This window comes from Bufo gargarizans, chromosome 2 (assembly GCF_014858855.1).
Source record: "Bufo gargarizans isolate SCDJY-AF-19 chromosome 2, ASM1485885v1, whole genome shotgun sequence".
In the NCBI taxonomy this organism is placed as follows: Eukaryota; Metazoa; Chordata; class Amphibia; order Anura; family Bufonidae; genus Bufo; species Bufo gargarizans.
This window is the reverse complement of record NC_058081.1, coordinates 213,002,709-213,015,430: the sequence shown is the minus strand read 5'-3', so window position 1 is coordinate 213,015,430 and position 12,722 is coordinate 213,002,709. Positions and strand designations below refer to the sequence as shown.

The 12,722-nt window shown below is 45.4% G+C and overlaps 1 protein-coding gene across 1 annotated transcript in view; it reads left to right on the top strand.

The window, feature by feature from the left end:
• Positions 1-12,722, top strand: part of LOC122925784 (collagen alpha-1(VII) chain-like) — a 556,601-nt gene that overhangs the window by 292,341 nt on the left and 251,538 nt on the right. The window contains 1 exon segment of the mRNA XM_044277135.1: positions 4,115-4,150. Within this exon segment, the coding sequence (XP_044133070.1) occupies positions 4,115-4,150 (36 nt within the window).

Below are 12,722 nucleotides of genomic sequence, written 5' to 3'. Positions count from 1 at the left end.
TCCACCTGCTCATCCAGTCAGCCACACACCTTCACCACCAACTTCAGCACAGCCCGGGGTAAACGTCAGCAGGCCATTCTGAAACTCATATGTTTGGGGGACAGGCCCCACACCGCACAGGAGTTGTGGCGGGGTATTGAACAACAGACCGACGAGTGGTTGCTGCCGGTGAGCCTCAAGCCCGGCCTGGTGGTGTGTGATAATGGGCGAAATCTCGTTGCAGCTCTGGGACTAGCCAATTTGACGCACATCCCTTGCTTGGCGCATGTGCTGAATTTGGTGGTGCAGAAGTTCATTCACAACTACCCCGACATGTCAGAGCTGCTGCATAAAGTGCGGGCCGTCTGTTCGCGCTTCCGGCGTTCACATCCTGCCGCTGCTCGCCTGTCTGCGCTACAGCGTAACTTCGGCCTTCCCGCTCACCGCCTCATATGCGACGTGCCCACCAGGTGGAACTCCACCTTGCACATGCTGGACAGACTGTGCGAGCAGCAGCAGGCCATAGTGGAGTTTCAGCTGCAGCACGCACGGGTCAGTCGCACTACAGAACAGCACCACTTCACCACCAATGACTGGGCCTCCATGCGAGACCTGTGTGCCCTGTTGCGCTGTTTCGAGTACTCCACCAACATGGCCAGTGGCGATGACACCGTTATCAGCGTTACAATACCACTTCTATGTCTCCTTGAGAAAACACTTAGGGCGATGATGGAACAGGAGGTGGCCCAGGAGGAGGAGGAGGAGGATGAGGAAGAGGGGTCATTTTTAGCACTTTCAGGCCAGTCTCTTCGAAGTGACTCAGAGGGAGGTTTTTTGCAACAGCAGAGGCCAGGTACAAATGTGGCCAGCCAGGGCCCACTACTGGAGGACGAGGAGGACGAGGATGAGGAGGAGGTGGAGGAGGATGAGGATGAAGCATGGTCACAGCGGGGTGGCACCCAACGCAGCTCGGGTCCATCACTGGTGCGTGGCTGGGGGGAAAGGCAGGACGATGACGATACGCCTCCCACAGAGGACAGCTTGTCCTTACCCCTGGGCAGCCTGGCACACATGAGCGACTACATGCTGCAGTGCCTGCGCAACGACAGCAGAGTTGCCCACATTTTAACCTGTGCGGACTACTGGGTTGCCACCCTGCTGGATCCACGCTACAAAGACAATGTGCCCACCTTACTTCCTGCACTGGAGCGTGATAGGAAGATGCGCGAGTACAAGCGCACGTTGGTAGACGCGCTACTGAGAGCATTCCCAAATGTCACAGGGGAACAAGTGGAAGCCCAAGGCCAAGGCAGAGGAGGAGCAAGAGGTCGCCAAGGCAGCTGTGTCACGGCCAGCTCCTCTGAGGGCAGGGTTAGCATGGCAGAGATGTGGAAAACTTTTGTCAACACGCCACAGCTAACTGCACCACCACCTGATACGCAACGTGTTAGCAGGAGGCAACATTTCACTAACATGGTGGAACAGTACGTGTGCACACCCCTCCACGTACTGACTGATGGTTCGGCCCCATTCAACTTCTGGGTCTCTAAATTGTCCACGTGGCCAGAGCTAGCCTTTTATGCCTTGGAGGTGCTGGCCTGCCCGGCAGCCAGCGTTTTGTCTGAACGTGTATTCAGCACGGCAGGGGGCGTCATTACAGACAAACGCAGCCGCCTGTCTACAGCCAATGTGGACAAGCTGACGTTCATAAAAATGAACCAGGCATGGATCCCACAGGACCTGTCCGTCCCTTGTCCAGATTAGACATTAACTACCTCCCCATAACCATATATTATTGGACTCCAGGGCACTTCCTCATTCAATCCTATTTTTATTTTCATTTTACCATTATATTGCGATGCTACCCAAAGTTGAATGAACCTCTCCTCTGCCTGTGTGCTAGGCCTAAATATATGCCAATGGACTGTTGCAGTGGTGGCTGACATGAAGCCTGATTCTCTGCTATGACATGCAGACTAATTCTCTGCTGACATGAAGCCAGATTGTCTGTTACGGGACCTCTCTCCTCTGCCTGGGTGCTGGGCCTAAATTTATGACAATGGACTGTTGCAGTGGTGGCTGACGTGAAGCCTGATTCTCTGCTATGACATGCAGACTGATTCTCTGCTGACATGAAGCCAGATTCTCTGTTACGGGACCTCTCTCCTCTGCCTGTGTGTGTGCTGGGCCTAAATATATGCCAATGGACTGTTGCAGTGGTGGCTGACGTGAAGCCTCATTCTCTGCTATGACATGCAGACTAATTCTCTGCTGACATGAAGACAGATTCTCTGTTACGGGACCTCTCTCCTCTGCCTGGGTGCCGGGGCCTAAATATCTGAGAATGGACTGTTCCAGTGGTGGGTGACGGGAAGCCAGATTCTCTGCTATGGAACCTCTCTCCAATTGATTTTGGTTAATTTTTATTTATTTAATTTTTATTTTAATTCATTTCCCTATCCACATTTGTTTGCAGGGGATTTACCTACATGTTGCTGCCTTTTGCAGCCCTCTAGCTCTTTCCTGGGCTGTTTTACAGCCTTTTTAGTGCCGAAAAGTTCGGGTCCCCATTGACTTCAATGGGGTTCGGGTTCGGGACGAAGTTCGGATCGGGTTCGGATCCCGAACCCGAACATTTCCGGGATGTTCGGCCGAACTTCTCGAACCCGAACATCCAGGTGTTCGCTCAACTCTATTTATGAGGCATTTAATGCAGGCTTAAAAAAGTAACAAAATTGGACTTTTGCTACTTTTTGCATGATTATACTACTCACTCCAGTTTTGGTTAGCTATGTAAATGCGTTTCGTTCAAGATATATCATTGATTGAGAGTTTTTAAAAAGTTGCAAAAAAAGTTGTAATCTCACTCTAGTAGGATGGTGGAGTAGGAAAACTGGAGTAGTTTTTCCATCCAAAAGTGTTAGGTTTAATGACTTAGGGCTCATGCAAACTGCAGATCTTTCCCTTATACCTTATGTCTATGGAGGCTCCAGTCCTGGTTTTGGCTCACAGTCACTGATGGAAATCACTGACCAAATAACTGATGTGTAAATGAGGCTTTATAGCTCATGTACACGGTGTGAAGTAAATGGGTCTGCATCCAATCTGCAAAAAATGCGGATCAGATGCGGACAAAAAATATATTTCTGTGCATGAGCCCTAAGTCATAAGGCCTCATGCACACGACCGTGCCGTTTTTTGCGGTCCGCAAACCGCGGATTTGCAAAAAAGGGAAGGCGTCCGTGTTGCCTTCCGCAATTTGCGGAACGGAACGGGCTCCGGCAATATAAATGCCTATTCTTGTCCGCAAATCGCGGACAAGAATTGGACATGTTATATTTTTTTTGCGGGGCCGCAGAAGGGAGCCACGGATGCGGACAGCACACGGAGTGCTGTCCGCATCTTTTGCGGCTACATTGAAATGAATGGGTTCACCAAAACGGCGGCTCGGATGTGGACCTAAACAACGGCCATGTGCATGAGGCCTAAGGGTGAGACTAATTTATCAGACAACCTGTGACATTTGAGAAGTGAGCATAAAGTACTCCAATACAGCCTCAAGCAAAACTAACTTCAAATATTCCCCTCATTATAAATTCCAGTTCAGCCCAGGTATACGGTGAGGTTGGGCACACAAAACTGGTCAATGCATGTCTTTATGGAATTTCATTCATTCCATAGCGCTGTACATATGATAAGAGGTATACATACATAATACAGACAATTGCAATAAGCATGAACAAGACGAGTTACAAACTGGTACAGAAGGAGAGAGGACCCTGCCCGTGAGGTCTTACAATCTACATGGTATGGGAGAAGGACACAGTAGGTGCGGGTGAAGTTGGTGATGGCGGTATGGAGGCAGTTGGAAGCGTGCAATCTTCTAAAATGTCTTTGTAGGCTGTAGCATCAACATTACTGTCCACTGGAAATAAGGGCCTGCAATGTGCTAAAAGTAATTTCCTGGTAGTATTAGAATTAGAAAGAAGAATAAGATAACCTCTGCATGTATTGTGGTGATTCCATCTTCTACATTTAAAAGTCAGATTCAGACTGTTTACATAAAAACAGAAGTGAAAAGACTTGGCTATGCAATGGCAATTAAAGTATAAACCAACAATTTGTCTTTATTTAGGGGGGCAGAGGATTGTCTGGTTTCAAAGGAGAAAAGGTAAAGTATGAAATGGAACAAAACATATACTGAACTATAGAGCGTTACATAGCCACTATCTGCATCTCACACCTCCGTCGGGGGTGCAGAAGCAGAAGTACGGTACATACCAAAAAGTACAGGTAAAAACATACATATATACAGTAACTCAGTAACTCATAAGCCTACTGTGCAACAAACCCCCTTATCATTACTGACACCACAGAGTGGCACTATACTATACTCTGATCCAAATAGATTGTACTCCACTAGCACTATATGAATATCAAACATGTAGTAAGGAATAATATCTACTTGTCCTGGTTGCCAAATTATGTCCAGTATTCGTTTTAGGCTGGTTTCACACAATCGAGTGCACACTCCGGACTCGTAACGCAGCTCCCGTCCTGAACTCCCAGCACTGCCTTGGTCGCATAGCATTATATTGATTTATGATGCTATGTAACCCTTACAGTTCTGGAATGTATTGGATAACATTGACAGCATTATGTCAGTGTTATTCAATACATTCCAGACCTCTAAGGGTTATATGGCATCATAAATAAATATAATGCTATGGCAGTGCTGGAAGTTCAGGACGGGAGCTGCGCTGCGAGTCCGGAGCAAGACACTCGCTCATGTGAAACCAGCCTTATCTTCAAAAGATGCTAATCAAAAGGAAGCCGAAATGAGGACTAAGTTTTCCTGTCATGCTGCTCAACCATGATAACATATCATTTGTAGGATCATTACCATCTATTATAGAGCAGTGTAGTGAGGCCCCCCATTAACCCCATAGAAAGCTCTACAGGTGGAGGCAACCAGTCCTACTCATATTCTAGGACAGGTTGCTGGTGACCATTTCAAATCATTGCTGGAGAACCCCTTTAATTTATGTGGTTGACAGTAGAATGCATTGTTCAAAAAAGATTATATAACACACAGTTGTAGCAGTGCCTGTAGAGATGCCTGTTGCTTCCACCAGTCCTCTGAAACCAGCAGTCATGAGTCCTGTATGGGTGCCAGCCAAACTTCCAGCACATTTCAAGAGGACCTTTCACGGGTCTGAACAATATAATATAATATAATATAATTAGTGGATTCTGTGGGGCATACTTATGGCATATTACAGCGCTTACTATTTTCTGTATACGCAGCTCTGTTCACCCGCTGTGCCCCCTCCCTCTGGTTTCCTGCCTGCTATGTAAATTCATACCATCCGTACAGGGAGGAGGAGATGGCCGTGTTTCTCAATGGGCGTCTCCTTCTCCATGGCTGTGAGCTGTCCAATCGCAGTGGAGTTCATCACAGCCAGGAAGAAAAAAAAGCACACCTTCTCCCTGGCTGTGATGCTCTCCTCTGCGATTGGACAGCTCACAGCATAAGGCCTCATGCACACGACAGTATTTTTTCACAGTCCGCAGAAACAGGGTCCGTAGGTCCGTGATCCGTGACCGTTTTTTCGTCCGTGGGTCTTCCCTGATTTTTGGAGGATCCACGGACATAAAAAAAAAAGTCGTTTTGGTGTCCGCCTGGCCGTGCGGAGCCAAACGGATCCGTCCTGAATTACAATGCAAGTCAATGGGGACGGATCAGTTTGACGTTGACACAATATGGTGCCATTTCAAACGGATCAGTCCCCATTGACTTTCAATGTAAAGTCTGGAGTCCCTTTTATACCATCGGATCAGAGTTTTCTCCAATCCGATGGTATATTTTAACTTGAAGCGTCCCCATCACCATGGGAACGCCTCTATGTTAGAATATACTGTCGGATATGAGTTACATCGTGAAAACTCATTTCCGACAGTATATTCTAACACAGAGGCGTTCCCATGGTGATGGGGACGCTTCTAGTTAGAATATACTACAAACTGTGTACATGACTGCCCCCTGTAAGAGATCAGGGCTGCCAGGCAGCAGGGGGCAGACCCCCCCTCCCCAGTTTGAATATCATTGGTGGCCAGTGCGGCCCCCCCCTCCCTCCCTTTATTGTAATAATTTGTTGGTGGCACAGTGTGCGCCCCCCCCCCCCCCCGCCCCCCCCTTCCTCCCTGTATTGTAATAATTATTCGTTGGTGGCACAGTGTGCGCCCCCCATCGGCCCCCCCTTCCTCCCTGTATTGTAATAGTTATTCGTTGGTGGCACAGTGTGCCCCCCCCATCGGCCCCCCCCTTCCTCCCTGTATTGTAATAATTATTCGTTGGTGGCACAGTGTGCGCCCCCCATCGGCCCCCCCTTCCTCCCTGTATTGTAATAATTATTTGTTGGTGGCACAGTGTGCACCCCCCATCGCCCCCCCTTTCTCCCTGTATTGTAATAATTATTCGTTGGTGGCACAGTGTGCGCCCCCCATCTCCCCCCCATCATTGGTGGCAGCGGAGTTCCGATCGGAGTCCCAGTTTAATCGCTGGGGCTCTGATCGGTAACCATGGCAACCAGGACGCTACTGCAGCCCTGGTTGCCATGGTTACTTAGCAATAGTACAATAGTAAAAGATTCATACTTACCTGGGAGCTGCGATGTCTGTGTCCGGCCGGGAGCTCCTCCTACTGGTAAGTGACAGGTCTGTGCGGCGCATTGCTGTCACTTACCAGTAGGTGCCGCACCTGAAGGGGTTAAATGTGCTGATCACGGTCCCCTGTAAGAGATTGGGTGCTGCCAGGCAGCAGGGGGCAGTCTTGTACACAGTTTGTAGTGTATTCTAACTAGAAGCGTCCCCATCACCATGGGAACGCCTCTGTGTTAGAATATACTGTCGGATATGAGTTTTCACGAAGTGAAAACTTAGATCTGAAAAAGCTTTTATGCAGACGGATCTTCGGATCCGTCTGTATGAAAGCAACCTACGGACACGGATGCCAATCTTGTGTGCATCCGTGTTCTTTCACGGACCCATTGACTTGAATGGGTCCGTGAACCGTTGTCCGTCAAAAAAATAGGACAGGTCATATTTTTTTGACGGACAGGATACACGGATCACGGTCTCGGCTGCAAAACGGTGCATTTTCTGATTTTTCCACGGACCCATTGAAAGTCAATGGGTCCGCGAAAAAAAACGGAAAATGGCACAACGGCCACAGATGCACACAACGGTCGTGTGCATGAGGCCTAAGTATGCCCCACAGAATACACTAGTTATATCATAATGTCCGGACCCCTGAAAGGTCCTCTTTCAGAAACTGTGGTTTTCTTCCTCAGGTAAATGGCAACCCTCCAACAGTCATACATTAAATAGCTTTCAGAGGAACAAGGGGATTTGGTTCATCCGCCTTTATTTTGTGTTATCTTCCAGCCAAAAATCTTGCCAATATGCACTTTATTTAGTTTACAGAAAACAGCATCCATTGCATAATCTAGCATATGTTACATAAGCCGGCACCTTTCAAATTTCTATATATTAGAAGATACAGTCAGGTCCATAAATATTGGGACACCGACACGATTCTAACATGTTTGGCTCTATACACCACAACAATGGATTTGAAATGAAACGGACAAGATGTGCTTTATCTGCAGACCGTCAGCTTTAATTTGAGGGTATTTGCATCCAAATCAGGTGAACGGTGTCGGAATTACAACAGCTTGCATATGTGCCTTCCAATTACAACAGTGACCAAAAGTAATGGGACAATCGGCTTCTCAGCTGTTCCATTGCCAGGTGTGTGTTATTCCCTCATTATCCCAATTACAATGAGCAGCTAAAAGGTCCAGAGTTCACTTCAAGTGTGCTATTTGCATTTGGAATCTGTTGCTGTCAACTCTCAAGAGGAGATCCAAAGAGCTGTCACTATCAGTGAAGCAAGCCATCATTAGGCTGAAAAAAAAAAAAACATCAGAGAGATAGCAAAAACATTAGGCGTGGCCTAAACAACTATTTGGAACATTCTTAAAAAGAAGGAACGCAGCGGTGAGCTCCGCAACACCAAAAGACCAGGAAGACCACAGAAAACAACTGTGGTGGATGACCAAAGAATTATTTCCCTGGTGAAGAAAACACCCTTCACAACAGTTGGCCAGATCAATAACACTCTCCAGGAGGTAGGTGTATGTGGGTCAAAGTCAACAATCAAGAGAAGACTTTACCAGAGTGAATACAGAGTGTTCACCACAAGATGTAAACCATTGGTGAGCCTCAAAAAAAGCCTTCACAATTCTGGAACAACATCCTATGGACAGATGAGACCAAGATCAACTTGTACCAGAGTGATGGAAACAGAAGAGTATGAAGAAGAAAAGGAACTGCTCATGATCCTAAGCATACCACCTCATCAGTGAAGCATGGTGGTGGTAGTGTCATGGCCTGGGCATGTATGGCTGCCAATGGAACTGGTTCTCTTGTATTTATTGATGATGTGACTGCTGACAAAAGCAGCAGGAGGAATTCTGAAGTGTTTCGGTCAATATTATCTGCTCATATACAGCCAAATGCTTCGGAACTCATTCACAGTGCAGATGGACAATGACCCAAAGCATACTGCAAAAGCAACCAAATAGGTTTTTAAGGGAAAGAAGTGGAATGTTATCAAATGCCCAAGTCAATCACCTGAGCTGAATCCGATTGAGCATGCATTTCACTTGCTGAAGACAAAACTGAAGGGAAAATGCCACAAAAACAAGCAGGAACTGAAGACAGTTGCAGTAGAGGCCTGGCAGAGCATCACCAGGGATGAAACCCAGCGTCTGGCGATGTCTATGCGTTCCAGACTTCAGTCTGTAATTGACTGCAAAGGATATGCAACCAAGTATTAAACAGTGAAAGTTTGATTTATGATTATTATTCTGTCCCACTACTTTTGGTCCCTTAACAAGTGGGAGGCACATATGCAAACTGTTGTAATCCCTACACATTGTTGAGCCTGATTTAGATGAAAATACCCTCAGATTAAAGCTGACAGTCTGCAGTTAAACCACATCTTGCTCGTTTCATTTCAAATCCATTGTGGTGGTGTATAGAGCCAAAATGTTAGAATTGTGTCCATGTCCCAATATTTATGGACCTGACTGTATCTGATCACTTCTAGCCTATCTAGTATGTAAAAAAATACCCACTATGCCACTTGATTTGTTATCCAATCCATCCACCATCCGACACAATAAATCAGTTCTATCTTTTTCCTTATGACCAGAATTTTTACCACAAAAGCATCAAAATTAAAGGGGTTATACCATGAATAATAGAAATTAAAAGTACATGGCAATCTCTTTCTAACAAACCTAGAACCAGCCCTGTACCTCACATGGATCCAGATATTTCCCCGTTCATTGCTCTGCTGGATTTATATCAAGCTGGCAGCTCAAGAGGAGTGTCTTTTCTGCTGCAGCTAAGGGGGAGTGTCTCAGCTCTCCCTATCACAGCTCAGGAGGCAGGTGAAAGATGAAACTGAGCATGTGCAGCCTTCCTAATAAGCTGGTCAAAGAAATAAGAAATTAAGTGGCACTGTACAGAAACATTTTATAGGATAACTCAGTAGCTATACAAAATTTTTAATTACATGCAATTCCAAAAGTATTCGGATCCAGGTGCTGGTTTGAAAACTGTAGAATATTTTTCATGGAAAAACCCCTATGACTAAATAAATATGAATCTTATAAATATAGAAACATAGAATGTGTAGAGAACCATTTGGCCCATCTAGTCTGCCCAATATACTGAATACTATGAATAGTCCCTGGCCCTATCTGATATGAATGATGGCTTATGCCTATCCCATGCATGCTTAAACTCCTCCACTGTATTTGCAGCTGCCACTTCTGCAGGAAGGCTATTCCATGCATCCACTAATCTCTCAGTAAAGTATTACTTCCTGATATTACTTTTAAACCTTTGCCCCTCTAATTTAAAACTATGTCCTCTTGTAGCAGTTTTTCTTCTTTTAAATATTCTCTCCTCCTTTACCTTGTTGATTCCCTTTATGTTTTTAAAAGTTTCTATCATATCCCCTCTGTCTCGTCTTTCTTCCAAGCTATGCATGTTAAGGTCCTTTAATCTTTCCTGGTAAGTTTTATCCTGCAATCCATGTACTAGTTGAGTAGCTCTTCTCTGAACTCTCTTCAAAGTATCAATATCCTTCTGGAGATATGGTCTCCAGTACTGCGCACAATACTCCAGATGAGGTCTCACTAGTGCTCTGCAGAGAGGCATGAGCACCTCCCGCTTTCTACTGGTAATGCCTCTCCCTATACACCCAAGCATTCTGCTAGCATTTCCTGCTGCTCTATGACATTGTCTGGCTACCTTTAAGTCTTCTGAAATAATGACCCCTGAATCCCTTTCCTCAGATACTGAGGTTAGGACTGTATCACTGATTTTATATTCTGCTCTTATCAACATTAAATTTTAGTTGCCAGATTTTTGACCATTCCTCTAGTTTTCCTAAGTCCTTTTCCATTTGGTGTATCCCTCCAGGAACATCAACCCTGCTACAAATCTTTGTGTCATCAGCAAAAATACACACCTTATCATCAAGGCCCTCTGCAATTTCGCAGATAAAGATATTAAACAATATGGGTCCCAGAACAGATTCCTGAGGTACCCCACTGGTAACAAGACCATGGTCTGAATATACTCCATTGACTACAACCCTCTGTTGTCTGTCCCTCAGCCAATGCCTAATCCATTCAACAATATGGGAGTCCAAGCACAAAGACTGCAATTTATTGATAAGCCTTCTATGTGGGACAGTATCAAAAGCCTTACTAAAGTCTAGATAAGCGGTGTCTACTGCACCTCCGCCATCTATTATTTTAGAATCCAATCCACAAAGAGATGAAAGTAGCAAAATCAGCGGCACTCACCAGTTGTCTTTATTTCTTTATTGCTTTGCAAAAACATCCAGACATCATAGGGCTGAGGCGGACAAGCCTTCACAGAAACAAAAGCCGCATTAGCGGCAAGGGGTAGCAACAGCCGTTTAGCACAACTGTGCTTCTTCCAGCTACTTGTATGACGCAGACAGGTGTGCTAGCCTTTTTAAAGGGCCGTATGATTAACCCTAAGAGGCATGGCAAAAAATATACCAAGACACCACCTGTGTCAAAAGCAAATCACAGCAATCAGATTACATTATAGAAACAGAGTTTTTACCTCAAACAAATGCACTAAGATCGTTGCGGTCATTCAGGCCTAAGGGACCCATTGCATCCGTACGGATGATCCATCGCGCTTCTTTTTCTAGCAGGAGGCGATGTCTATCACCCCCCCTGTGTCATTACTTGAACCACTTCAATTCCCGCAAAACCCAAACATTTTTTATCCCCCCCATGCTCTTGCCATACATGATTTATAAGGCGGAGGCAGCCTTTTTTCATTCTTATGGAATTAAGGTGTTCCCGGAATCTTTCTAACATCGGCCTAATTGTCTTGCCCATATAAAATGCTCCGCATTTACACTTCACTACATAGACTACAAATGTGGTCCTACACGTGCAGAAATGTCTCATTCTGTGGGATATACCTCCTATGCATAGGATCTTGTCCCGGAGGATATATCCACAGAAGGAGCAAGTACCGCAGCGATGATTGCCTGCAGGTTTTTTACCGAGCCAACCATTGATCTGGGTTCTGTTCACACTTCATGCGGCTAATGACTAGCTGATTCTTCAGAGTGTGAGTTTTTCAGAAAGCAAAGAGAGGTTTTTTATCAGTAAATTTATCCAGCCTACTTTCATTCTTTAATAGATCCCAATTATCATGGATGATTTTTGGGATTTGATCAGCCATAGGGCTATATTTAAACACAAAAACAAAGCGATCCTCTTTCTCTGTTTTCTTACTTTGATGCAATAATTCATATTGTGTGTTTCCATCCGCCCTAACAAATGCTTCAACCAGAATTCTCAAAGGATAGCCCCTCTTCACTAACCTATTTTTTTAATTCAGTGGCCTGTCTTAAATAGCCTTCCCTCCTCTTGTTGATATGTCTTAACCGTGTAAATTGTCCATATGGTATGGCCTCTTTTACACTATGTGGATGAAAACTCCCATGGTGTAGAAGGGAATTAGAGGCAGTAGTTTTTCGAAAACCCTCTGTAACTATTTCACATCACGTATAATGACACGAATATCAAGAAAGTCTAACAGCTCACCTCAAAAACTCAAGGTGAAGCGCATGTTCATGTCATTTTTGCAATTTAAATAGGAAACGAACTCCTCACATTGGGCCCGTGTTCCCTTCCACACCATGAAGACACCATCCACGTAGTGCAGAAACGTCTGTATGCATATCAAAAAGGGATTTTTTATACTGAATACATATCTACTCTCAAGATTATTAAGGTATATGTTAGCGAAGGTACACAAGACTGGTGTCCCCATCGCCGTGCCGTGTACCTATCGATACCATTGCTGTCCGAACCTGAAAGTATTGTTACCCAATACAAAAAGTAGCGCCTCCTCCACAAATTGGACATAGATCTCATCCTTATCAGTCAAATTTAGCATATCCACGATCGCCTCCACTCCCGCATGCTGGGGGAGGCGGGTATATAGACTTACTTAATCTAATGACACCAGGTTCCAATCACTCTGCCACTGGAAATCCTCCAGTGCTAGGAGAAAATCCTTGTTGTCCTTTAGATAAGTAACTGACT